The sequence below is a fragment of the Panthera uncia genome, chromosome F1, assembly GCF_023721935.1.
Source record: "Panthera uncia isolate 11264 chromosome F1, Puncia_PCG_1.0, whole genome shotgun sequence".
NCBI lineage: Eukaryota > Metazoa > Chordata > Mammalia > Carnivora > Felidae > Panthera > Panthera uncia.
Genome location: NC_064813.1, coordinates 21685752 through 21712373, shown reverse-complemented (window position 1 = coordinate 21712373; position 26622 = coordinate 21685752). Strand labels below are relative to the sequence as shown.

Here is a 26622-nt window from a genome sequence, read left to right as displayed (position 1 = left end):
AGCAATCATAGATCCAACTCTAGACCCAGCATGTAAATAAAATTCAATTTATAGCTTTTTTTTTTTTTACCATCACAAAGTACAATGTTTTATTTGCAGTTCATGGTGGGTATTCCCAGTGGTCTACATGGAGATCCTGCAGTGTCACCTGTGGCAAAGGCATCCAGAAGAGGAGTCGTCTGTGCAACAACCCCTTTCCGGCCAATGGTGGGAAGCCTTGCCAAGGGTCAGATTCAGAAATGCGAAACTGTCAACGTAAGCTGTGTCCAGGTACATCTCTATATTCAGTGGATAGGCACATGTTTGATAGATATTCATTTCTGTTAGCTAACTATGGATTGTCTTCGTGTTGACGATGTTTTACCTGTGTGTAGTGGATGGTAGCTGGTCAGAATGGAGCCCTTGGGAAGAATGCACACGGAGTTGTGGACGTGGCAACAGAACCAGGACCAGAACTTGCAGTAACCCATCAGCTCAATATGGTGGGCGGCCATGTGAAGGGAATGCAGTAGAAATAATCATGTGCAACATTAGGCCCTGCCCAGGTGAGAATCCACTGATGAGCAAAACTATTCTATTTTTAACTCCTATAAAGGGGTTATACTTACCTTTTTTTCTTTGTTATAAAAATATGTTATGGCCTCTACCCTGGAATATATCCATTCCCTGTGTTCTTAATTATGTCTCACTGATACAAGCTTATGAAAGATATGGTATTAATCAATGTTAAGTAAAATCCCTGACTTAATTGACCATCTATTGGTTCCACAAACTGTGGTGTATTTTTAATCATGTAGAGGAAACGTTAAGTATTTACCGTCATAGAATTTTAGAAGTAATAAGGACCTTAAAATCTAATGTAGCCATTCATTTTCAGGCAAGAAAAATGAAGTCTAGGATATTTAAAGACTTTCCCAAAAACACACAATGAGTGAGGGCTAAGATGATAATAGCAGCCATTCACTAAATACCTGTCGTGTTCTGGGAACCGTGGTAGGTGCTTTAAGTACACGTTGTTTTTGACTTTGTAAAACAACCCCTCACCATAGGTATTTTAGGGCTCTTTCAGCTTAAAGTGACAGAAACCAAACTTAAATGAGCTTAAGTAGAAAATTGTACTTTCAGGTATGACTGAATTCAAGGATTTGGCCAGTGTTTTTACTAGCATGTTTTCCATCTCTCATCTCTGCTCACCTCTCTTTGGCTTTATTGTCCATTAAACTCTTTCCATGCAGTGGAAAAAATGACTGCTGGCAGCTAGTAGCTCACAGGAGCCTTGTAACCCGAGGCCTAAGAAACAAAGAGTCTTGCTCTCTCTCCCTCAGATTTCCTATCAACCTCTGAAAAAGAGCCCTGTTTGATTTTTTTTGGGACTCATGCTCACCTCTGAACTCAACTAAGTCGATACTTGGATAACCAGCTTGAGTGACTTACCCGCATTATAACAGGCAGGACTCCTTGTTTGACAGCCTAAAACAAGTTATATGGAGTAGAAGAGTATCTGGTCATTCATTCATTCATCACTTATCCATTCATTTCTCCAACAGATATTTATTGAGCACCCATTCTGTGCTCAAGGCATTTTTTCATTGTTCAAGATAGAATGATAAACAGATGTAATATAGTTCAGATATTGATAAGCACACTGAACAAACTCAGAGTTGAACTCACAGAGTTTAACTGGGAGAGATACCTAGCTGAGTTGGTTTTAAAAAAAGGGGGGAGGATGCGGAAAAACCAAAATGAAACAGTTATCCACTACATTGGGTATTGCATCCTGTTGTACAAATGAGGAAACCAAGATTCAGGAAATATGTGATATGATAATTATGATAATTAATTCCCTGATGTTACATGGCTAGTAAAACGTGAATCAAGGATTTGAATCCAGGTCTGTCTGATTCCTAAGCCTATTTGCTTAGATCCTAGGTATCTTGATTTGCAGTTCAGAACTTACATTACATTACAAAAGTAAAATACTGTCATGAAATCTTAAATAAACCAAAGCTAAAACTATTTTTTTAATCTTTAAGAATTAGAAAGCTAATTATAGGGACACCTGGGTGGCTCAGTCAGTTAAGCATCTGACTCTTGATTTCAGCTCAGGTCATGATCTCACGGTTGTGAGATCGAGCCCTATGTCGGGCTCTGTGCTGACAGTGTGGAGCCTGCTTGGGATCCTCTCTCCCTCTCTCTCTCTGCCCCTCCCCCACTCATTTTCTCTCTTTCTCTCTCTCAAAATAAATAAACATTTTTTAAAAAGAGAAAAAAAGAAATTACACAGACAGTATATGAATAAACATCAACCAATCACCAAACATTATCTCCAATAAAAGAATGCATCTCTGCTATAAGGCTTTATAAGAGGTGTGGGCTTTTGTTAACCCCAGCCTTTAAAATAGGACATATTAAAATAATTGGAATAGCAGACTTTTTTCAATGACATAGTCCATATATGAGGACTATGAGCATCAGCAATCTGAATTAATAAAGAAGTAGTTTTGAGTAATATCTGCCTTATATTTAAAGGCTTTCTTCTTTCTTTTTAGGTTCAGCCAATACTTTTTAGTCCAAATTTTTGTCAGCTAAAATAAATGTGTATGACAGTGTTCGCCTGTGTCTACAAAGTACAAAGGATATGTAGTAAACTCAACTAGAAAATAGTTAATTGAAAGAAAATCCTAGGTGTGTTTTAAAGTACTTTGTAAACAAAGCAGTCAAATTATAATTTCATTTCTTGGTTTTCAATTTGTTCTTTTGGTGTCTTACAGAGTTTGTTAATAGAATCTTTAGACCCTAACCTTAAGGCCCTATTTTGGTTCATATCTTGGTTAAACTAGATGACCCCAAAAACATACTTTATGAGCTCCATATCTAGAAAGTACCCTTAAAACAAAAATATGACTTGATACTGACTTATATGTAAGAGAAACAATAATGTTGATTCTTAGCCCATGCACCTGGTAGGAAACATAAGGTTGTTTCAGTCTTGTGGGTAGATGCTGTCATCTGTTAGTAACCAAAAGGAAGGTTTTAGTATCACTTCTTGGAAACTACTGGTCAATTTTTTGTTGTTGTTTAGGAAGCAGGTGAGTGTGTTATTCAGAACTTTTAATTCATGAACATTATGTAATGGAGACAATTTTTAAAGAGCTACAACTGTGCAAATCATCATGTTGTTGAAAGATCCAAGTGTATTTTTAAACATGAAGCTGAATCAGGCTTAAAGATGTGGTCTTGAGTCTAGAGTCCAAGTTATCGGGGCGCCAGGGTGACTCAGTCAGTTAAGCATCCAGCTCTCGATCACAGGTCAGGTCTTGAACTCAGGGTCGTGAGTTTCAGCCCACACCCAGTGCGGAGCCTAGAGTCCAAGTTACCCTTGTGGAAACAATCATATTGTCTATAATTGCATCTAGACCTGTCATACAGCCTTGCTTCTAAGCTTCTGGTTCCTTCCACTTTCCCCAGAGCATAAAGCACAAACAAATACTTATCTAGGATTTTTAAACTTAGATTATGTTTACGTATAGTAGTTTGATTACATTCTATTTTAATAAAATAGTCCCTTTGGATAATTGTAAGCATTCATTTTGGCATTAGGTAGCCTTCTGAATTTTCCTATAAACACTATTTCCCATGAAAATCTAACCAGAAGTAGAAAGGAAGAACATTATTTATGTTTCCTTTGGTTCAATTTCAGTCGTTTTAGATTCCAGGCTAATTTAACTCATTACTGAGTTAATTTACTTGTATAATTTTGTTTAACAAACATGGCTCTGTGACTTGCAACTCTGTCTCTTGGGATATTTGTAGTTCACGGAGCATGGGGCACTTGGCAGCCTTGGAGTGCATGCAGCGAGAGTTGCGGTAAAGGTGCCCAGATAAGAACAAGACTGTGTAATAACCCACCACCATCATTTGATGGGTCCTACTGTGATGGAGCAGAAACACAGATGCAGATTTGCAATGAAAGACCCTGTCCAGGTAAGAGACATACAGTGTTTATACCCTTAATAAATTATCTGGGTAACATGTCAGTAAGAATCAATGTCAATAGGAACATCACCCCCAGCGGTTGTGATAGTAGGTATTTACCCAAAGGATACATAAACACTGATTTAAAGGATCACATGCACCCCAATGTTTATAACAGCATTATCAACAATAGCCAAATTATGGAAAGAGCCCAAATGTCCATCGACTGATGAATGGATATATACACACACATACACACACACCATGGAATATTACTCAGCCATTCAAAAGAATGAAATCTTGCCATTTGCAACAGCATAGATGGAGCTAGAGAGTATTATGTTAACTGAAATCGGTCAGTCAGAGAAAGACAAATATCATATGATTTCACTCACGTGGAATTTAAAAAACAAAACAAATGAGCAAAGGGTAAAAAAGAAAAAAGAGAGACAAATCAAGAAACAGACTCTTAACTGCAGAGAACAAACTGATCGTTTCCAGAGGGGAGGTGGGTGAGTGGGGGGAATGGGTTAAATAGGTCATGAGGATTAAGGAGGGCACTTGTTGTGATGAGCACCGGGTGATGTATGTAAGTGATGAATCGCTAAATTCTATACCTGAAACTAATATTGCATTGTATATTAACTAGCTGGAATTCAAATTAAAATTAGAGGAAAAAATAAAAATAAATAAACCTTCAAAAGAAATAAGAACATCACCCAACCTAACAATGCCCAGAGTATTAGTAACAGAGCACATATGTTTTTCCTTAATCCAGTGGATGGCAAGTGGACCACTTGGGCCAGTTGGAGTGCCTGTACTGTGTCCTGTGGAGGAGGTGCCAGACAGAGAACAAGGGAGTGCTCTGATCCTGTCCCACAGCATGGAGGGAGCAGATGTGAAGGGAGTGATGTCCAGAGCGATTTTTGCAATAATGACCCTTGTCCAAGTGAGTGTTGGAAATAGTGAGTCAACATTATACTTTCTTAAAGGTTTATTATGGCCTCGGGGCGCCTGGGTGGCTCAGTCGGTTAAGCATCCGACTTCGGCTCGGGTCACAATCTCACGGTCCGTGAGTTCGAGCCCCGCGTCGGGCTCTGTGCTGACAGCTCAGAGCCTGGAGCCTGCTTTGGATTCTGTGTCTCCCTCTCTCTCTCTGCTCCTCCCCCATTCATGCTCTGTGTCTCTCTGTCTCAAAAATAAATAAACATTAAAAAAAAAAGGTTTATTATGGCCTCAAGTCCTTAAAGTTATAATATACTGTTACTTGATTCCTCTAACTTTGGTTTAGAATAACAAAGTGTCGTACAGTTTAGCTATTGTGTCTGTGTAATGCCATAGATGTAATTGATCTATATAGGCAAGGACTGTGTCCCTATTTCATTTGCTCTCTAGGACCAGCTGAAGAGTGCAAGGACAAGGGCACCCTTACACGCCCACTGTTATTGATGTTGATATCTTTACAGAGGCAAGCAGGTGGCTCTTTGCCTTAATTCAGTTGCCAAGCTAGATTTTAAGACCCTGGTAGCATCTGAATCCACTGTATCTGGATTGTATGGTCTTGACTCATCAACAGCAGAGATCTTGTCTCATTCATATCCTTCAGCTCCTGAAACACTGTAAGACTGGACAGATACATACTAAATGGAATTTCACAGTCACTGGAATGTACACCCAGTTTCTAGTCAACACAACAGCTAAACAATCCGCCTTTGGAAGTTTCCTATTTATAGATTTGTATATTTCTTTTCAGTTCCTGGGGAAAGTCTTACCATACTTTTTGGATGAGTGTCATTGTTTAACACCTCTCCGATGGTTCTCTGTTGCAGCTCATGGTAACTGGAGTCCTTGGAGTGGCTGGGGAATATGCAGCCGGACATGCAATGGAGGACAGATGCGGCGGTACCGCACATGTGATAACCCTCCTCCCTCCAACGGAGGAAGAGCTTGTGGGGGGCCAGACTCCCAGATCCAGAGATGCAACACTGACGTGTGTCCTGGTGAGCCCCTCAACTCCTGACCAGTAGAATAAGTAAAGCATTTTATTTGGTGCTTATTGCAGCAGCCCCATAATTTCAGATCTGACAATGAGAGTTGTATAGGCAGGGTTACCCTATGTGTAGATTTTAAAACTGATTGGTTAATATTGACCATTCCATTCTTGTTCACAGTGGATGGAGGTTGGGGAAGCTGGCATAGTTGGGGCCAGTGCTCTGCCTCTTGTGGAGGAGGTGAAAAGACTCGAAAGCGGCTGTGCAACAATCCAGTGCCATCTAAAGGTGGTCGCCCCTGTCCAGGAGACACTACACAGGTATCCAGATGCAATATGCAAACATGTCCAGGTAAGCAACTAAGTTAGACTTTGGTGGAACCATTGCTTGCTTATTTACAGCCTTTCTGCAGATTAAAAAAAGGATACCACTCTGAGCCTACAAATTATAAAACAGTGCCAACTCTGGGAGGGAGAATTAGGAAAAATGTACATTTTCCCTTCAAGTTGGTCTGCACCAAAGCTTGTGGCTGGATTTTAGCTTCTCCTTGCCCCCTTCCAGGCCCCTCTGTAAAAGAATATGGCCTGCAAAACCATAAATAGTAGTCCTAGGCTTGAAGGACAAAAGAGTTTAGAAGAGTGGGGAAAGCAAGGGCTGAGATTTCAAACTGAAAAGTGAGAGTTGGAAAGAAACTGAATGTTTAACAGAAACACACAATTAGAGGCTATTCTTTCATGGATGGAAATATGGAGAACATGAATCTGGAAAGTCACATAGGGGCCAGTTCAGTTGTAGATAAAAGATAGGGGAAGTTCAATTACAATAACCCAAGTCATACAACATGGCTGGATTTGTAAGTGATGTAAAAATTCAGAAGGAACAAAGCCAGAATTCTAGAACCAATGGACCTTAGACTTTGCTGGAGTCCCAAGAAATGGTGGATAATATTAACGTTGCTTGTGTCAGAGGATAGACTTTCTAAAGTCTATAAGAAGATCCAAAAGAACAGTTTCACATTGTTGAAGGGGGAAGATACCACTGAACTTTCCAAAGCTTGAAGGTTGCTTTAGAGATAAAATGTCCCCGGGCGCCTGGGTGACTCAGTCAGTTGAGTGTCTGACTCTTGATTTTGACTCAGGTCATGATCCCAGGGTCATGGGATTGAGCCCCACATTGGACTCCATGCTGAATGTGGAGCCTGCTTAAGATATTCTCTTTCTCTCTCTGTCTCTCAAATAAATTTAAAAAAGGAAAGAAAATGTCCTTGAAAATCAAGAAGGCTCATTTGGCAGAGTGAGAAAGAGGAGTTACGTGAGGAGGTTTACAGGATCTAGACAAGCTAAAAGGACAAGTGTTTATTGGTCAACTGTTCAACATGTCTTCTCAACATAATCAACTTATTACCAAGGATGTTGAGGCTCTAGCATGTAGGCATGGTGATAGTTCTAGCTTTAACTGGGGCATTTTGTAGCTCCTGAGCCTTGTTACAACTCACAGTCAAGGGGTATTATTCATCTAAGGGGTAGTATTCCATCTTGGATACAAGGGCCCCAGTAGCAGAAGTCCAAATTAAGCAGACAATTTGGATTACAGACTCTGGCAGAGAGTTCCAAAGATCCCAATTAGGTACCCAGAACTGAATGTCTGTTGGTGCTGGGACTCAAGCTCCTCTGGAGACTAGAGAACCAAGGTCAAAATGGTCAAACGACCCAGGTTAAATGGCCCAGAGAACTAAGTGAATGAGTAATCCTTCTACCCGTCTCTCCTCCTGCTTAGGACTAAAGATAAGAACCAAAAAGTCCTACTATGTCCTTATCTGCTTTCCTGCACCATCTTACACCAAGGTTTCCATGAATTCTCCCATCGCTCTCTGTCCTTTGCTCCTTCTGGTTTCTCAGATATGGCAAGCCACCACCTCTCAAAAGGGTGACACATGGTATTTCCTCTACCCAGAAGGCCCTTGTCCTGCCTTCTCTGGTTTAGTTAAGACCTAAACTTTCCTCAGACTCCACTATGTTTTTACTTTCTTCTCAGACTTCCCTAGGCAGTAGATACTTACACATTAGTACATTTCAATTTTTACATTTATTTGTGAAATTCTAATTAATGTCTCTCTCCTTTCAGATATAAGGTCTATGAAGGTAGGCCTGGGTCTTTTTTTTTTTTTCTTTCTTATTATTGTATCTTCAACACTTGATGAACAAGTAAATGTAGTCCAGAACATGAAGGCTGAACCAACATGAAAAAAGTGTATTCTCTCATGAATAATCAAAGTAATACAAATTAAATTGGTGAAATACTATATTTACTGATTTTTCTGAGAATGAATACAATTGTACTTCTCCCTGGTATATAATATATAATGGTATCTGAAACAGTGAGTTTTTAAAAAATACATTAGAGTAAGTGGCTCAGTGGGTTAAGTATCCAACTCTTGATTTCACTCAGGTCATGGTCTCACAGTTTATGGGATCAAGTCCCACATTGGGCTCTATGCTGACAGTGCAGAGCCTGCTTGAGATTCTCTCTCCGTTCCCTTTCTCTCTCATCAAATAATGAATATTTATGAATTTCACTATCAGCTTCTTCCCATTGTGTTTCCTTCTCTTGCCAAAGCGTGCAGTTCATTTAAAAAGCATTCATTAACCACCTATTCTAGTGTCAGTAACTAATAATTTTGTTGAACAATTGGAAGAAGGCATAAAATTACCGTAGAGATGCTTTTTAAAACATATGTGATTGGGGGAAAAAATGTATGATTGTTTTCAACCAAATTGTGTACGTATGAATTCTGTAATACTGTTAAGTAAAATACCCGTCTCAAATTTTTCTCAAGTTAACTATTTTCCTGTATAGGAAAATATAACTGTTTTATTTAATTGGTAAGCTTTCCGTCTGAAACCCAAAACTGAACAATACCTGTTAGATATGCCACACCTGTGTCGACAGTGACCTATAACAAGCTCAGGAGCTGTTTTGAAGTGATCCTTTCTTTCCTTCTGTGTTCTCACAAAGGAGGCAGTAGATAAAAGAACATGAGTTTTGATGCCAAGCACATCTGTGTTCAGATCTTCATTCTACTATTTATGTCTCTGACCTTTATTTTCTAGTCTGCCAACTATGACCATTCAAAATGACTTTATAGGATTTCTGACAGGATTAAAAGAGTTAACACTTATGAAGTGCTTAGTATAGTGCATGACAGGCTCGATAAACTCTCCTTATTATCATCATTTTATTACGATCAACAGACACGTTCTTTATTTTGGCTTTGGGACTGGGTGCTGATTGTATTCTTTGGATTGTGAAATAGTGCCATGATATACACAGATTGGAAGCACCCTAGATTTATGTGGGATGATGAGTGTTACATGAAAGTAGAATGTTCTGAAAGCTTATTTATTTCACTCTTAAATTCAGATGTCATATGATATTTTAAATGTTTGTGAGAAGATTTGTAGCATCTTTGAATACTGGCCTTCTTTTCTCCCATGTAACGTTGATGAAATTGTTTCCTTCTCCAAGAATGTTTTTTCTTTCCCCAATAGGTGGGCCCCAGCGAGCCAGAGGAAGTGTTATTGGAAATATTAATGATGTTGAATTTGGAATTGCTTTCCTTAACGCCACAGTAACAGATAATCCTACCTCTGATACTAGAGTAATACATGCCAAAATTACCAATGTACCTCGCAGTCTTGGTAAGTCTCTTTGCTAATAAAAGTTGCCAATAGCCTCTTTCTTTAAAATTCATATATTATTCTTCATCTTCTGATTTCTGCTTGAAATTTCTAGAGGATGCTACTATTACATGATCTGTATGATAGCGCTTAGCTCGATGGTAAACTCTTAAAGACATGTGAGATACTGATACTTATTTTGTTGTTATTCGAGATTATTTAGGATTCATCCTTACGAGTAACCGGCTCTGTAAATATTTTTCTCTGTTACCTTATTTATCCTTTTTTCTTTAGGTCCAGCAATGAGAAAAATAGTTTCTATTCTAAATCCCATTTATTGGACAACAGCCAAGGAGATAGGAGAAGCAGTCAATGGCTTCACCCTCACCAATGCAGTCTTCAAGAGAGAAACCCAGGTGGAATTTGCAACTGGTTAGTGCCAACTAAACTTAATATTTAAGTCTAATATTTAACTATAAAAAACAGGATTGCCTAAAAGTTGCTGGTTAAGAAAAATACACTTATATATTCCCCCAGAGAATAATTTTAAAGTTTTTGATGCAGTCTTATCATAAATGATATAAAAGCAATTTCATATTTCCCTGTAAACTTTTACTGACATGGCTCTGTAAGAGGCCATATGTTTTCAGACAATATCGTGATTTTTTATACCCCAAAAGTGTTTTCTCATCATTTCTCTATTTTTTCTCTTTAAATCCTCAGAGAGGGTTTTAAAGGCCAAACCAGAGCAGGAAAATGAGTCCTTGCTGTTAAATAAAGACTTTTGTCTATGAACCTGAGATTCAATCAGGACACCTTACAGAGATCTTTTTATAAAAAAGACGGAAGTAAAAATAAGCAAAGCTAAGGGTTTTTCTCTTTACCCTTAGTCTTAATGAATATGTATTAGCTATTCATGGACCTTTCCAAGTACATACAGATTTTTATAGACCTCCATTACAAATCTTTTCAAAGGTGAACAGCCGCAATGGCAGTGCTCTTTAAGGAAGAAAGACTGAGGAAGGGGCTTTATGCAGCCCAGAAGCCCATGAGGGTTTTTCATGGCCATCCACTTACTAAGATGCCCCTCTGCTGTTTCTTGAAGCATCGTAAAAAACAAAGCCCTATGTGGTTATTGCCAATCTACCTGGTGAAGCTGTCTGTCCCTTCTCTTAGACCATCCATTTTTGTAGAATTGCCTTGCTATTGCTTGTGAGTTTAAAGCATGGAATCCTTTGCATAATCATACACCTCGTTTTTGCCACAGAAAAAGAAATTTTAGAACATACCATTCAATTACCCTAAATCTTTAATTCGGGGATTGAGTGCTAATTTAATCTTTTATTGCCTTTGTTTATGAAGTTTGAACTAAAATAACATAGCTGAACTGACACTTAAGGTAAGTCTGCTGTGTGCTTACACAAACCATATATTTTTTGCTGTTAAAATGAATGAATTGTAATTCCCAGGAGAAATCTTGCGGATGACTCATACTGCCCGGGGTTTGGATTCTGATGGTGCTTTGCTGCTAGATATTTTTGTGAGCGGTTATGTCCTGCAGCTTCAGTCACCTGCTGAAGTCACTGTAAAGGTAAAAATGTCAGGATAACCTCTCTTCACTGTTTACTGGAGTAATGGTAAGATTAGGAATCAAAGATCTATAGAAAAAAAAAAACATGGATACCATATGTAGTTTCTCTTGTTTGCTATAGGGAATAAATATCTAAACCACTAAGGTTAAAAATGGCTAGTTTGTCTTTGTATAAAAATCTTTAGGAATAAGTCTTTACACAGTCTTACTGGTTTCCTGAACATGACTGTACAAGTAGTATTTTATTTAGAGCTACAGTTGACCCTTGAACAACATGGGGGTATATAGGGTGCCAACTCCCTGGACAGTCAAAAATCACGTATGACTTTTGACTCTAAAAACTTAACTACTAATAGCCTACTGTTGACTAGAAGCCTCACCCATATCATAACCAGTCAATTACACATATTTTTTGTGTTATATGTATTATATACTGTATTCTTACAATAAAGTAAGCTAGAGAACAGAAAATGTTATTAAATTGCAAGGAAGAGAAAATACACTTATAATACCGTACTGCATTTATTTTTAAAAGATCATATAAATTGACCCATGCAGCTCAAATCATGCTGTTCAAGCTATATTTTTAGCCTCTTAGCCTTTATTTTTCTAATTGTGCATCTCCTAATACCCTCAAGAAAAAAAAATCTGATCATCAAATCTATACTGTCTTCCTTAGGATTACACAGAGGACTACATTCAGACAGGTCCTGGGCAGCTGTATGCCTACTCAACCCGGCTGTTCACCATTGATGGCATCAGCGTCCCATATACATGGAACCACACTGTTTTCTATGATGAGGCACAGGGAAGAATGCCTTTCTTGGTAGAAACACTTCACGCTTCCTCTGTAGAATCTGACTACAACCAATTAGAAGAGACACTGGGTTTTAAAATCCATGCTTCAATTTCCAAAGGTACCTTGGTCAAAGATCATTTTTCCATCCAGTCCTTTCTAAAAGAATAAAATGGGGGCAACTGGCTGGCTCCGTAGGTATAGCCTGCAGCTCTTGATCTTGGGGTTGTGAGTTTGAGCCCCACGTTGGGTATAGAGATTACTTTTTAAAAATCTTAGGAAAAAAATGTATTTAATAACTTAAAAAAGGGTAAAAGAATTGCATCGATGCCATTCACAATAAAGATATTAGGGCACAGACCAAACCTAGTGATAGAAGATTTTCATGTATGTCATCTATGTTTTGTGGTAGGTAAAGCTATTTTAAAGCCAATCCCACTGGAGTTCTAATTTGGATTACTAATCTGCAGAAAGGTTTAAAAATATATCCTCTGGCAGAATGAGGTTTTCTTTGGGTGCTCCAGGCCATTGTTCTTATTCTGACTCTTGTATTTGTCAAGGAATTTTTTTAATTGCTGAAACAATGTAAAAGTGTATGTTGACCTACCATAGCCAAAGTGGAATGAGCCCAAATGTCCATAAACTGATGAATGGATATAGAATATGTGGTATGATATACATACACACACACACACACACACACACACACACACACACACACAGATACATACATACACACACACAATGGAATATTACTTGGGGATTAAAAAGAATGAAATCTTGCCATTTGCAACAATGTGGATAGAACTAGAGTGTATTATGCTAAGCAAAATCAGTCAGAAAAAGACAAATATCATATGATCTTAGATGTGGAATTTAAGAAACAAAACAGATGAACACAGGAGAAGGGAAGCAAAAATAAGATAAAAACAGAGAGGGAGACAAACCATAAGAGAATCTTAAATACAGAGAACAAACTGAGGGTTGCTGGTGGGGTGTTGGGTGAGGGGATGCGCTAAATGGGTGATGGTCATTAAGGAGGACACTTGTTGGGATGAGCACTGGGTGTTGTGTGTAAGTGATGAATCAGTAAATTCTATTCCTGAAATCATTATTACACTATATGTTAACTAACTTGGATTTAAATTTTTTTAAAAAGTGTATGTCAACCTAAACTAATAAGAAAAAGTTTCCATATTTTAAAAGCAGTTTTTAAAAATTGTGCAGCAATAATCAGGGTTCCAACTGTCATTTCTTATTCCTGGACATTATAATGTTTCAACTGCTTTTCATTTTCTAAGCATAATTCTACAACCCTTGATCTCAGTGGTCTCGCTATGCTGTGTAGTTCTTTGATGTGTCTTTACCCTGAGATCCCTGTTTAGTTATAAGAGACACCCAAACAATCAGCATTCTGTGTTCCATGAAGCTTTGATGCTAAGAGATAACTTGCATGTGGTTTTATTATGGACACTAAGTGTTTGAATGGCTTTAACTTTGAACTTTAGGCTCCTATGAGTACACTTAATATAATTCATATTGGCCTTCGCTATGTACTGGCTTTCTTAAGTAGATCCAATTAGATTTTAAGTAGCATCATTTTGTCTTATCATGCTCCATACACTAAAAATTCATTTTTTGCAATTTACTCTTGCTTTCACCACTTGTGTACATGACTATTTTCTTCATTAACAGCTATCAGAACTGTCATTGAATTTGAGATCATAGTAATCTAGGCGAACATGTTCACATTTTTTGAGATAATCATAGATTCATGAGCCTTATAGCGAGTGGAGCTCCACACCACCCACATGTCGCCATCACCACCTCATTTTACTATGGTTGTGCATGTTCAGGTCACAGAGACAAAAGAAAAGAGCCATTGGAATGAAGATTTCTGTTTCTTTTCCTCAATGCCCACTTTTCAAGTCTAATCTCTGTTTTTACTTTTTCCAGTACTTAGTATAATTAAAAGAAGACAACTTGATGTAAGACTTTCGTTAAAAATGAACTTACACCATCCAGGACAAAGGGAATTAAAATGATTTTTTAAAGTCGTGTACATTTGTTGCCCAATCATGTAAATTCTCTAAGCCTGAACTGCTTGAAGGTCTTTGGGGTATCTATAACATTGTAGTTGGGGGATCTGGATTCCACAATTGGAGAAGACACACTATAGGACATTTATAACCCCTTACTATTCTTAGCTACTCTGAATCTATGAATTACATCTGGTATCTGTGCACATTTGTTGAGGTTCCTGTGAAATACAAGAATTATGTGCTTGCAATTTCTTTATAAGTGACCACCAGGGGGCAAGCTTGCATTCTTGGTTGCTTAACCACCAAGTTCTTTCTCTTCTATATTGGGTCTAGACAAGAGCTCTAGCTACAATGCAGTTAGAATTACCTAGAGAGCTTCATGAAAGTTCAGATCTCAAGGCACAGAGACTTTGGCTTAGCTAGTCTAAGGTAGGGCCTGGAAGTCTGTATTTTTAACGCAGCATTAAATGATTCTAATGTATCTGGTCTGCACATCAGTATTTGGAAACTGCTGGTCAAGTCAACTCACAAATATAAATCAATACATTTTAAAAAATTGTTATATCTTTAAAATAAAAAATTTGTTTTTAAAATATAATTATAAAATATATTTATATTTTACAAATTCATTAGCAAAAGGCATCAGAAAAAATAAAGGAAAGATCAGTTTAACTACAAGTAAATTTTTAAACACTTCTTCATGGGAGAAAAAAACAAAATTGAGAAGGTGAAATATATATCAAGAAAGAATATTTGCATTGTGTATTATAGATAACTATGATTAATCTTATACAAGGCTCTTAAAAATCAGTAAGAAGGGGTGCCTGGCTGACTCAATGGGTAGAGCATGCGACTCTTGATCTCAGGGTCGTGAGTTCAAGCCCCATGTGGGCATAGAGCTGGCTTAAAAAAATAAATAAAAATAGCAGCGCCTGGGTGGCTCAGTCAGTTAAGTGTCCAACTCTTGGTTTTGGCTCAGGTCGTGATCTCACAGTTTCGTGAGTTTGAGCCCCATGCCAGGTTCTACACTGGCAGCATGGAGCCTGCTTGGGATTCTCTCTTCCTCTCTCTCTGCCCCTTCCCCACTTGTGCTGTCTCTGTCTCTCTCAAAAAAAAAAATGATAAACCTTTAAAAAATTTTTAAAAATTAAAATTAAAAAAAATTAAAAGCATTGTTAAAAAATCAATTAAAAGAAAGCAACACCCCAACAAAAAATACATAAAAGCTATGAACAGCAAATTCACAAAGGAAGAAATAATAATGACAAAATGAATGTGAAAAACTGTCTAACCTCACTAATAAGCAAAGAAATATAACCTAAAACAATGAGGTACCATTTTCCAATTATCATTGTCAGAGATTTAAAAATATGATAACCACTCAGTATCAGAGAGGTATGGGGAAATGAACACCCTTGTACATACTGCCATCAGTGGTTGTTAATTCATGTGATGTTTCTGGAAAGCAGTATGTATCAGTAACCTTTCAAACATTCAGATCTTTGTAGTTATCTCATTCTGGGGGTCTGCCCTAAGAAAATCACAGAAATGGCCAATAATAAATATCCTGGAAGCAAGAGGTAAATATGTAAATGATGGCACAGCTATATGATAAACTCTCAGTCATTAAAATAATTTTAAAGAATATTAGCTCATTTATTCAAAATACTTGTTCAGTGCTTTCTGTGTACCACCTACTGTTTTGGGGATTGACAATAAAACAAAGAAGAGTATGCATGGCCTAATAATAATTGAAAAGCAGCATACAATATGATCTAAACCTGGGTTGCCCACACCACAGTGATTATAAGGAAACTTTTATACTGATTGAAAACAGAGATTCCTAGGCTGACTGGGATAGGACCAAGGATCTATATTTTTAATAAGCTCTATTTTATGATCAATAAACTTTGACAATTATTAATCTCTAGAGTGCAAGATCCTGACTTTTTGAAGTGTATACTTGTAGAAGAAAAAACATCAAAATGTTGGCAGCAGTTTGTTTCAAGTGACAAATTTACAGGGAAATCTATACTTTTCAAAGTTTCTGTAATTATTATACATTGCAATAACACAAATATTTTGTATTGCCCCCCACTCTGTCTAAAGGAAATCTTAACTAATATAATTCAAAACAGCATACTTTAACTATAACATAAAGAATAAAAAAAAGGAATACTTTGGTAACTCGAAAGGTGTTTTAAGTTTCTTTATGTCAATAATGTTTGAAAAATATTTGCTAAATTGCTTAAACCAGTGAAGGCAGAGTTACTTTCTAAGGAAAGATTCCCTAACTAGCTTATTTGTTCTTGTTACTATGTTTGTTTCTATCATATGCCTGTCTCCCCTTGCTTTGACTGCATGGGAAACAATTGGTCACGCATAGGGGACTCTGACCCAGATGCTTTACACTGCAAATGAAAGAGATCTACAAAAGGAGAGGAGTTCTTCATTGGAGTTTCTGGTTGTCACTGGCATAAGTTATTTTTAAGTGGCTTGAAAATAGTGTTCCTGCTTCTAGAACAGGCAACATAAGTAAAGGCTAGAAGAATAAATAGGACTTTGTCTATGGTTATACCTTATGTACACATTGATTCTGGATCCTTTTGCATGATCACAGAATGGTTTGGCTTCATTTTCTTTTGATTAATGTAAATAAATTTAAACAGAAAATCTATTTCCAATGGATGCTTGCCAATCATCTCTGGACTGTGATTCATTTAGTTCTCAGTTGGGAACAGGAAAAGTCTTCCATTCCTGCTTGTTTTCACCTATTGCATTTGTTGCACAATGTGTTCCATCTTTGGCATATCTTCCCAGGGAAGATTGTACCGGAAAGAAACAAGGTACTGACATTCTAACAAGCCAATTAATTTTCCTTTTCTCTCTGTGATAGGAGATCGCAGTAATCAGTGCCCATCTGGGTTTGCCTTAGACTCAGTTGGACCCTTTTGTGCTGGTAAGAACAGGAATAATGAATTTTTGTTTTTATAAAAAATATTAGTAATGGAATCTGTTTAATGGACATTTATTGCCATTTTGCTAGATATGTAATTTTCACAACAGTCTTACAAGTGTTCCATTTTACAAGTGAGGAAATCGAGATGGAAAGAAGTGGGGGTGCCTAAGACCACTCAGCTATCAAGTGTCAGAGCTAGATTGGAATTTAAGGCAGCTGCAAAGCCTGTACTCTTTCAATCTGACCACAATCAAGTGTGTCAGGGATCGTGATCAAGTACAGAGATGAAGTGAGCACGGGAACAAAACACTGGACTCTTGTCATTTGATGGCCATGGATGTGAAACATAATAATAATCCAACTCTAAGCCACCTAACCCTAGAATTGCTCAGAGGATAAGGGCAGGACTGTGGGCCGAGGACTAATGACTAAGCCAGCCCCATATCATCCAAGTGCCAGTACAAGAGAGCCACAGATAACTAAATAGCTAAGGAAACAGCTGGAGGAGCTCAAGTTTGCATACACAGTGCCTTTCTTTCACTGGTAGGCAATTTAATGTAGTATCGTGGTAGATAAGTGGTCTTTAGAAACTATACTGTCCAGGTTCAAATTTCAGCTCTGCCAATAATGACCTGTGTGACCTTGGGCAATTTATTTAACCTCTTTGTTCCTCAATTTTATCCTGCAAAATGAGGATAGTAATAAAAGCATGTCTCCTAGGCATGTTGTGAGGAATGCGTTAAGGTAGGTAAAAAAGCATTTAGATCCCAGGATATGGTCATTATATCTTAGCTATCATCCCTGTTGTTTTAGAATTAATCTAAACATCTTCACTATCAAAGATTATCTGGGGACCCAAAATTAATTTATTTCGTGCTTCTATTCTACGGCACCTAGAGCATTTTCTGTTAGGTTTGATTCAACTCACTGTGCTCTGTAAGCAACTATTTTACAAACCACCTTCATGGACTTTACTAACTTCTAGTAAGTAGGGGGTTTACAGACCAATCGGGCCTTTCTGTTCCTTGTTTCAGATGAAGATGAATGTGCGGCCGGGAACCCCTGCTCCCATATCTGCCACAACACCATGGGAACCTATCATTGCTCCTGCTCAAAAGGCCTCACCATAGCTGCAGACGGAAGGACTTGTCAAGGTATTCAAAAAGCTAAGTCTAATAGATACAGCCAAGCAATGGTCACAGAGAGCTCTGACCTAGGAAAAGTGTGGTAGGCCAGTGTTCTTTCCTACTCTTTCCTCCTCCATGTTGGCAATAAACACAGAAGATCTTCTCTCAGGTTGAGAGAGGAACAGACAGAATACTGCTCACACACTGCCTTCATGTGGGGCACTGTACAAGCAGGGAAGCCGGTAGTGACTCACTTAATCCCCACAACACCTTGTGGAGATACTCATTTTACAATGACGAAACTAAGAAATAAGGAAGTTACATAAGGAATTTAAGCAAATTGCACAATCCTAGTAGCACGTTAAGAACGTTGAAAAAAAAAAACTTTGTTTTTCAGTATTGTTGACACACAATGTTACATTATCTACAGGTATATTACTTAGCGATTTGACAAATTTATACACTGTGCTGTGTTCACCACAAGTACAGCTAGCATCTGTCCCAGTGCATCACTATTACAATATCATCGATTGTGTTTCTCATGCTGTGCCTTTTAGTCCCATGACTTATCCCGTAACTGAAAGCCTGTGTCTCCCACTCCCTTCACCCATTTTGCCCATCCCCTCACCCCAGAAAATACTTTTCTATCAGACTCTAAATATACTTCAAAGTTAGAATTGTATAAGAAGCTTATTTATAAATAAAATGTTAAATGATGAAAAAAGGATTACTCCCTTTGTGTCCAAGGAGATGCCCTTCTAAATGCCAAAGAGACAGAGAGAAAGGGTGTAGGATGGGATAAAAATAACTTTTATGGAAACGTCCGGTGTGGATTGAGTACCTATATACATTATTTCCTTTAATTTTCAAAGCAACACTGAGAGACAGATATTATCCTCATTTTATAAATGAGAAAACTGAAATGTCAGAAAGGAGAAGTAATGTTTTTAAAGCCACCTAATTTGTCAGTGGTCTAATGGATGGGTTAGTCTGCACAGATATCACACTAAACTCCTATGAACTCATCATCAATTTAATCCACCTGAAAGGACTCAACCAAGTTATTCAGCATTCTTGCTCTTGTACATTTTCAAGTATCATTTATGGCTTTTCTTAACCCCATTTTATATAGGCTTTTGGGTTGGTTTTCTTCAACTCATCTTAGTTGAATGACTCACTTCATTGCAGATATCGATGAGTGTGCTTTAGGTGGACATGCCTGCCATGCTGGTCAGGACTGTGACAATACCATTGGATCCTATCGCTGTGTGGTCCGTTGTGGAATTGGCTTTCGAAGAACTTCTGATGGGCTGAGTTGCCAAGGTATAACAATGGAATCCCTTGCTTTATCTTCATTATACTAAGAATTAAGACTCTCTGCCTTTTGAATCATTTAAAGGATACTCTGCTTTATAGATTGTGCTTCTTGATAAGATTTTAGATGTAATATTCCATGGCTATTTTAAATATTTGTAGCACAATAGTTTTAAATAATAACATTTGCCCATTATATTTGAGAGAAGAGATTATATAGCATGATCTAAGAGGCTCTATTTCATAAGACCCCACCACATAAGACTATCAGATATTTATTGCAGGATGTTTTTAATAGACTTTATTTTTTAGAGAAGTTTTAGATTTACAGAAAAATGGAGTGTAAGGTAGATTTCGCATATACTCCCCACCCCAACTCATGCATAGCACCCCCCACTATCAACATCCTGCCCTAGAGTAGCAAAATTTTTACCAAGGATGAACCCACATCAACACATCATTATGACCCAAAGTTCTTTATTTACATTAGATTTCACTCTTGGTGTTGTATACTCTATGAATTTTGACAAATAATAACATGTATCCTATCTCATAGTATCATAAGGAATAGTTTGTCTGCCCTAAAAATCCTCAATGCTTTGCCTATTCATCCCTCACTTCCCCCCAAGCCTCTGGCAAGCCACTGATCTTTTTATTATCTCCACAGTATTATGTTTTCCAGAATATCATATGGTTGGAATCACATAGCATATAGCCTTTCCAAATTAACCTTTTTCACTTAATAATATGCATTTTAGTTTTCTTTATGTCTTTTCATGAGTTGATAGTTCTTTTCTTTTTAGTGTTGAATAATATTCCATTTTATTAATGTACTATAGTTTATTTATCAATTCAGCTACTGAGGGACATCCTGGTGCTTCCAAGGTTTAACAATTATGAATAAAGCTGCTGTCAGGGTCTTTTCATAGAGACAGAAATAGCGGATACAAAACTGAATGCCTAACAGTACTACAAAAGTGATTGAATTATGGTATGTCCATTCCAGGAACCATTGTACGGCCATTATAGAGTGGAATGCAGTTCAACTATTAGGCTTAGAGGAATTTTCATGAGGTATTGTCGAGTGAAAACACCAAGATGTAGAAAACTACACATAACTTGTGTAGAAACGAAGCAATAACCAAAGATAAAGGAAATGGATTTTTTATATTTTTAGATAGAGATATGCATTTGTATGTACAAGAAACATGTTATTATTTATACTAGATTGTTAATGCAGGTTGACTTTGGTAGGCAAGGAAGGTAAAAAAGGATAAAGGAAGCCAAGCAGAAAAAAGAAGAAAAAAACTACACTAAGAAAGCATTTTTAAAGTATATGATCACTTTGTGTGTTTATAGTAACATGCAGATTTTGAAAGATTAAAAGAGCTCATACACCTGAAACTAATATTACACAATATGTTAAGTAACTAAAACTTAAAAACTTTAAGAAGAAATTTCAAAATAAAAAATATAAATAAAAGAGTTCAAATGGAAGACAAGTACACAATAAAACATAGGCAATCTTGAGTTTGGGAATGTAAGGTGGGGATATGAAAAGCCTAAGTATGGTGATTGTTCCTTTGAAGGGTTTGGAATAGAACAACAGAGAAGTAGAAAGAAATTGAGATGCGGACAGACCTGAGAGAGGGATTATGGTAGGAGAGACTGGGTTATGTCCATAGGGGTATGGGAAAGATGACAGTAAGGAGGAAGAACTTTAAAAATGCACACAAGGAGGGAATGATGGATGGACCACAATCCTTATCTTGGTGAGGACGGAGGAGATGGCCTCAGAGCTCGAACACTCAAGCAGAGAAACTTTTCTTACATGGGAGAAGAGGTCTCTTTTCCTCTGGGACTAGAAGGAAGGAGAGGGGAGAAGGTACATAAAAGTGGCAAATGCACACAAATTTGGGGGATTTGTGCCTGCACATTTTTTTTTTTATTCTATGCCCCAGATGGCATTTGGGAAGATTAATTTGGTGATGACTGTGGACACTGACAAATGCCAAAGTTGCTGCTTTTAGTGGTAAAGACCTGCATCGGGCTGACAGCAGCAAAACTGGGGAAGGAAAGTCAATTGCAAAAGATACTGCAGAAGACTTTGACTCCCCCCCCCCCCCACCCTCCATCTTCAGTGTTCTAGTCTGTCAGCAACATTCCTAGAAACAGAAATGGGAGCCATCTGGTAAAATAAAGTAAGGAAGTGTTGCATCCACATAGTTTAGAGTCACTAGCAAATGTCTACCTTTGAGGAGTATTGAGAGATATGTTCTCCAGCAGTTAATCCCGTCAATTATCTATCTAGCAGATCATATGAGAGCAATTGTATTAGATTTGAGAGCAATTGTATTGGATTCGTTTCAGGGAAGATCTTAAACATGATAATGATATCATTAAAATGTTTAACATTTGAAATAAATTAACCCAAGTTTCCTAATAGCATATAATGAAAGTTTTGTTTTATTTAACAGATATTAATGAATGTCAAGAATCCAGCCCCTGTCACCACCGCTGTTTCAATGCCATTGGAAGTTTTCACTGTGGATGTGAACCTGGGTATCAGCTCAAAGGCAGAAAATGTATAGGTAAGAAAAGGGCTTTAAATTCAAAGCAATGACGTCTTTGTAATTTCTAGAGATATTTGATCTAATCCCTTTGCTGTGTCCTGGGCTGAATTCATACATAAGATACCTCCATCCATCAGGTACGCAACGCATGCATAAACAAAATGAAAGCAAATGCTATTTTTTACAGGTTTCATTTTCTAGCTACATAACCATTTTTAACAGTTCCCTATTGTGTTTACTAATTTTTTTCACAGAAGCATAATATTTATGGTTACATGCATAAAGATATTTATTTGTTTTTCTAAAAGGAGGAACTCGTTGGTATGGCTACTAGCTATGTGAATTAATTTTTTTAATCATTCTGTTTTAAAATAGTGTTATTTACCTTCATGGATTTAAACACTTTAATCTTACACAGTGATTATGTAATCAACATCTTTCGCCTTAAAATCCAGAGGTATGATTTCTGTGGAAAAGAAATTTCTCAATCTTCATTGCCTTTGTTCTTTTATCAAGATGTGAATGAATGCAGACAAAATGTATGCAGACCAGATCAACACTGCAAGAACACCCGTGGGGGCTATAAGTGCATTGATCTTTGTCCAAACGGAATGACCAAGGCAGAAAATGGAACCTGCATTGGTGAGTGTATGGCTGTTTTGATGACTGAGATATGTTTGCCACTGACCAGCCAAATAAGGCATCCGTTTTTTAACTAATGATTAAGTAGGGGTGCCTCGGTGGCTCAGTTGGTTAAGCGTCTGACTCTTGGTTTAGGCTCAGGCCATGATATGTCATGATCTCACAATTTGTGAGTTCAAGCCCCGCTTCAGGTTCTTTGCTGACAGCGTGGAACCTGCTTGGGATCCTCTCTGTCCCTCTCTTGCTGCCCCTCCCTTGCTCATGCTCACTTTTTCTCACAGATTTTTTACTCTCAACTTCTAGTATGGTTGAGCTCTGGGGTCCCAGGCTCATAACTATACCAAGAAACGGAAGCTCCCCGTGGAGACTCATTACCATTTTGAGCTCCCATCAATTACACATTTGGCTTACACAGTTTAATAGCCACATAAATTCATATTATCTCACATGTCTACTATGAAATTTAGTATATATGTTTAGAATTTCACAGGTGGTTAAGAAAAGCTTATACAGATTTGTTAAAAGTTCAAAACGTTTTATCTTAGAACTGAATATTCTTCAGTGTCAAGTCAATGACTAGACAATAAAATAAATTATGTTCTCTATTCTTTCTGCCTTAATTTGTAGAACTATAAGCGGCATCACTTACAAAAATGAAACATTGCGTTCCTGTTCTCATGTCCTTACAGTCTACTTAAATAGAGTGACCAATTCCACTTTCCTCACCAAAAGAAAAAAAAAATACTACAAGAGGGAATGAAATGCCATAAAAGAGGTACAAATAAAATTGTAGAAGAAGAGTTGGAAGAGTGATCATATCTGATATGAGATGTCATGGAAATGATCACATTTAAAGAGAGCCTTGAATGGAATGATAATAGGTGGAGGTTGTGCAAAAAGGAAAGACAGTCCCTTATGAGGGAGAGAGAGCTGGACTTAAAGTAAACAGTTTAAAAATCATCCTTCCTTCCTATCTGACTTTGCACAAGTCTTAAGATTGCAAAGAAATTTGAGTGTAAGTTTCTCATTTTAAAAGTGAGACTTTAAAAAAATGTTCATGGCTCAGTCAGTTAAGCATCTGACTCTTGGTTTCATCTCAGGTCATGATCTCACAGTTTCATGGGTTTGGGCCCCATGTCAGGCTCTGCGCTGACAGTGCAGAGCCTGCTTGGGATTCTCTCTCTCCCCCTCTCTCTCTCAAAATAAATAAATAAAACTTTAAAAAAATAAAATAAAATAAAAGTTCAGGGGCACCTGGTCGGCTTAGTTGACTAAGTGTCCAACTCTTGATTTCAACTCAGGTCATGATCTAATAGTCCTGAGGTGGAGCCCCCATGTGGGGCTCCACACTGGGCATGGAGCCTGCTTAAGATTCTCTCTCCCTTGCCTTCTGCCCCTCCCCCACACGCTCTCTCTCTCAAAAAAAAAAAAAAAAAAAAAAAGACTTTAAAAGACTTGTTAAGGGGCACCCAGATATCTCAGTCAGTTAAGCATCCGACTTTGGCTCCAGGTCATTATCTCATGGTTTGTGAGGTCAAGCCCCACATCTGGTTCTCTACTGTCAGTGCAGAACCCTCTTCGAATCCCCTGTCCCTCTCTCTCTCTCTCTCTGCCCCTCACCCGCTCACACTTGATCTCTCTCTCTCTCTCAAAAATAAATAAACATTTAAAAATAAAATAAATAAAAAGAATTGTTAAAAAAGTTTTCACTCTGAAATATTTATTTAAAAAGTTACAATATATCCTGATTTTTCTCAAAATAACAGTGAGAGGAGGGTATAGATATAAATGAGGGAATACTGACCACTTGTTACTTGTTGAGGTACATGGGGGCTTAGTATACTTAAAAAAAAACTGGGGGTGGGGTTGGGCTATCAGATTTCAAAGACTTTCCAGCAGTATGGCTATAGGTAAATATTTTTTAACTCCTAAGAATAGTAGCCAACTCAGAGCATCATGTGCAGTTATGTGTGATTATAAGTATTTTTAAGAGTATTGACTCTTGGGGTGCCTGGGTGGCTCAGTCGGTTATGTGTCCAACTTCAGCTCAGGTCATGATCTCACAGTTTGTGGGTTCGAGCCCCGCATCAGGCTCTGTGCTGACAGCTCAGAGCCTGGAGCCTGCTTTGGATTCTGTGTCTCCCTCTCTCTCTGCCCCTCCCCAACTCACACTCTGTTTCTCTCTCAAAAATAAATAAACATTAAAAAAATTAATAAAAAAAGACTGTTGACTCTAATTATGTATAAGAGTAATCGGAGATGAGCTGAGCCACAAGATCAGAAGATTATTTAAGAACCTACAGCAAAGGGGTGCCTAGGTGGCTCAGTCAATAAGCATCTGGCTCTTGATTTCAGCTCAGGTCATGATCTCATGGTTTCGTGGGTTTGAGCCCCTTGTCAGGCTCTGCACTGGCAGTGCGGAGCCTGCTTGGGATTCTCTGTTTCCCCCTATCTCTGCCCCTCCCTGACTCACACTGTCTCTGTCTCTCTCAAAATAAATTAATAAACTTAAAAAAAACAAAGCTACAGCAAAAATATAGCTAAGTGGAAATGGAAATGGAGATTTAAGGGGTTGACTGAAGGAAGTAGAATTACCCAATCTTGGAAACTGAGGGAGTTAGTTATAGATTAGTCTGGATGACTGAGGAAAGAAGAATGCTGTTATAAAGAAGAGAGGAATGATAAGACACTGAGGACGTGTGGAGTTTGAAGTACTGGTAAAGGATGGACATGGAGAGGACCAGCCAGCAGCTAGAAACGTGGGTCTGTAGATAAGAAACAACATAGTACTATTGCTGTAAGTCTACATCCATGAGCTAACTAGAGTCACTAGTATAAATAAGACAGTCAAAGGTGGAGAACATAGAAAAGGGATAAAAAGCTGAAAGTAAAATTCTTGCCATAGTAGGGAGCAAGAGAAGGAAAAGGAACAACAAGGGGCAGAGTAGAACTTGAATCCCGGTCTCAGCTACATGGTGAGAAATGCAACCTTTGATAGTTCTAAAGAATGTTCATTTCAAATATAATGACGTTAGGTTTTGAAAGAGGATATGTTATTACTTTTTATTGTCTTGTGTCTGTAGATATTGATGAATGTAAAGATGGGACCCATCAGTGCAGATATAACCAGATATGTGAGAATACAAGAGGCAGCTATCGCTGTGTGTGTCCCAGAGGTTTCCGGTCTCAAGGAGTTGGGAGACCCTGTATGGGTAAGTTAACAGGAACTCTTACTGAGTAATAAAGCTGCTAACAGAATCACTTAGCCTTACCAGCTGGATCAGGATCACTCTCTACCCTCAAAAGCTTTCTTGGGACAATTAGAAAATTTGTAAGTTGGTTTAAGTAATTAAAAACATTTTTAATTACTTCTTAAAGATTCCATTTTGAATGCAATTTACACTGACATTTAAAGTGATAATAATGGCCATTTACAGAGTGCTTACTATATGCTACACATATCAGAGTGAGGTTCCTTTGTAGTTACTGCGGCAACTTCACCATGAAGATTGTCTCATTGGTTATCTCTATATACATTTTTTGCACAGATACGTTCTATTTGAATATGAAGCGTACTTGAATGCAATATGAAGGTTTAGGCATGAGGAATTAAGATGTGAATATGCAATTTAAGTGAGTTGATAACTATTACTTTACCAGATATTTAGTGCCTACTATGTGCCCCTATGCTAAGAATCTCACTCAGTTCTCCCAGTGGCCTGTTTGTTTCCATCTTAGTTATGATTGAATATAAATAAGGCAGGTAACAGACAATAGAAGATATCTGTAAGAAGGTAACCATATGATTCTTTTTAATTAATGTACTTATAATCAAGAAACTGACCTATGAAATTATGTTCCTCTTGGAATGTTTAAGTGCAAAAAAATTGTGTGGGCTTTAACTACTGGCTTCCGGTGTGCCATACTACACTTTT

The 26622-nt window shown here is 37.7% G+C and overlaps 1 protein-coding gene across 1 annotated transcript in view; it reads left to right on the top strand.

The window, feature by feature from the left end:
• The window catches only part of HMCN1 (hemicentin 1), a 463881-nt gene that overhangs the window by 422187 nt on the left and 15072 nt on the right, over positions 1 to 26622 (top strand). The window contains exons 88-103 of the mRNA XM_049634070.1: positions 100 to 270; positions 375 to 545; positions 3814 to 3984; positions 4754 to 4924; positions 5805 to 5975; positions 6147 to 6317; positions 9515 to 9664; positions 9938 to 10075; positions 11113 to 11234; positions 11914 to 12151; positions 16969 to 17031; positions 18066 to 18185; positions 19347 to 19481; positions 21950 to 22063; positions 22562 to 22687; positions 25771 to 25899. Of these exons, the coding sequence (XP_049490027.1) occupies positions 100 to 270; positions 375 to 545; positions 3814 to 3984; positions 4754 to 4924; positions 5805 to 5975; positions 6147 to 6317; positions 9515 to 9664; positions 9938 to 10075; positions 11113 to 11234; positions 11914 to 12151; positions 16969 to 17031; positions 18066 to 18185; positions 19347 to 19481; positions 21950 to 22063; positions 22562 to 22687; positions 25771 to 25899 (2361 nt within the window). The remainder of the gene's footprint in view (positions 1 to 99; positions 271 to 374; positions 546 to 3813; positions 3985 to 4753; positions 4925 to 5804; positions 5976 to 6146; positions 6318 to 9514; positions 9665 to 9937; positions 10076 to 11112; positions 11235 to 11913; positions 12152 to 16968; positions 17032 to 18065; positions 18186 to 19346; positions 19482 to 21949; positions 22064 to 22561; positions 22688 to 25770; positions 25900 to 26622) is intronic.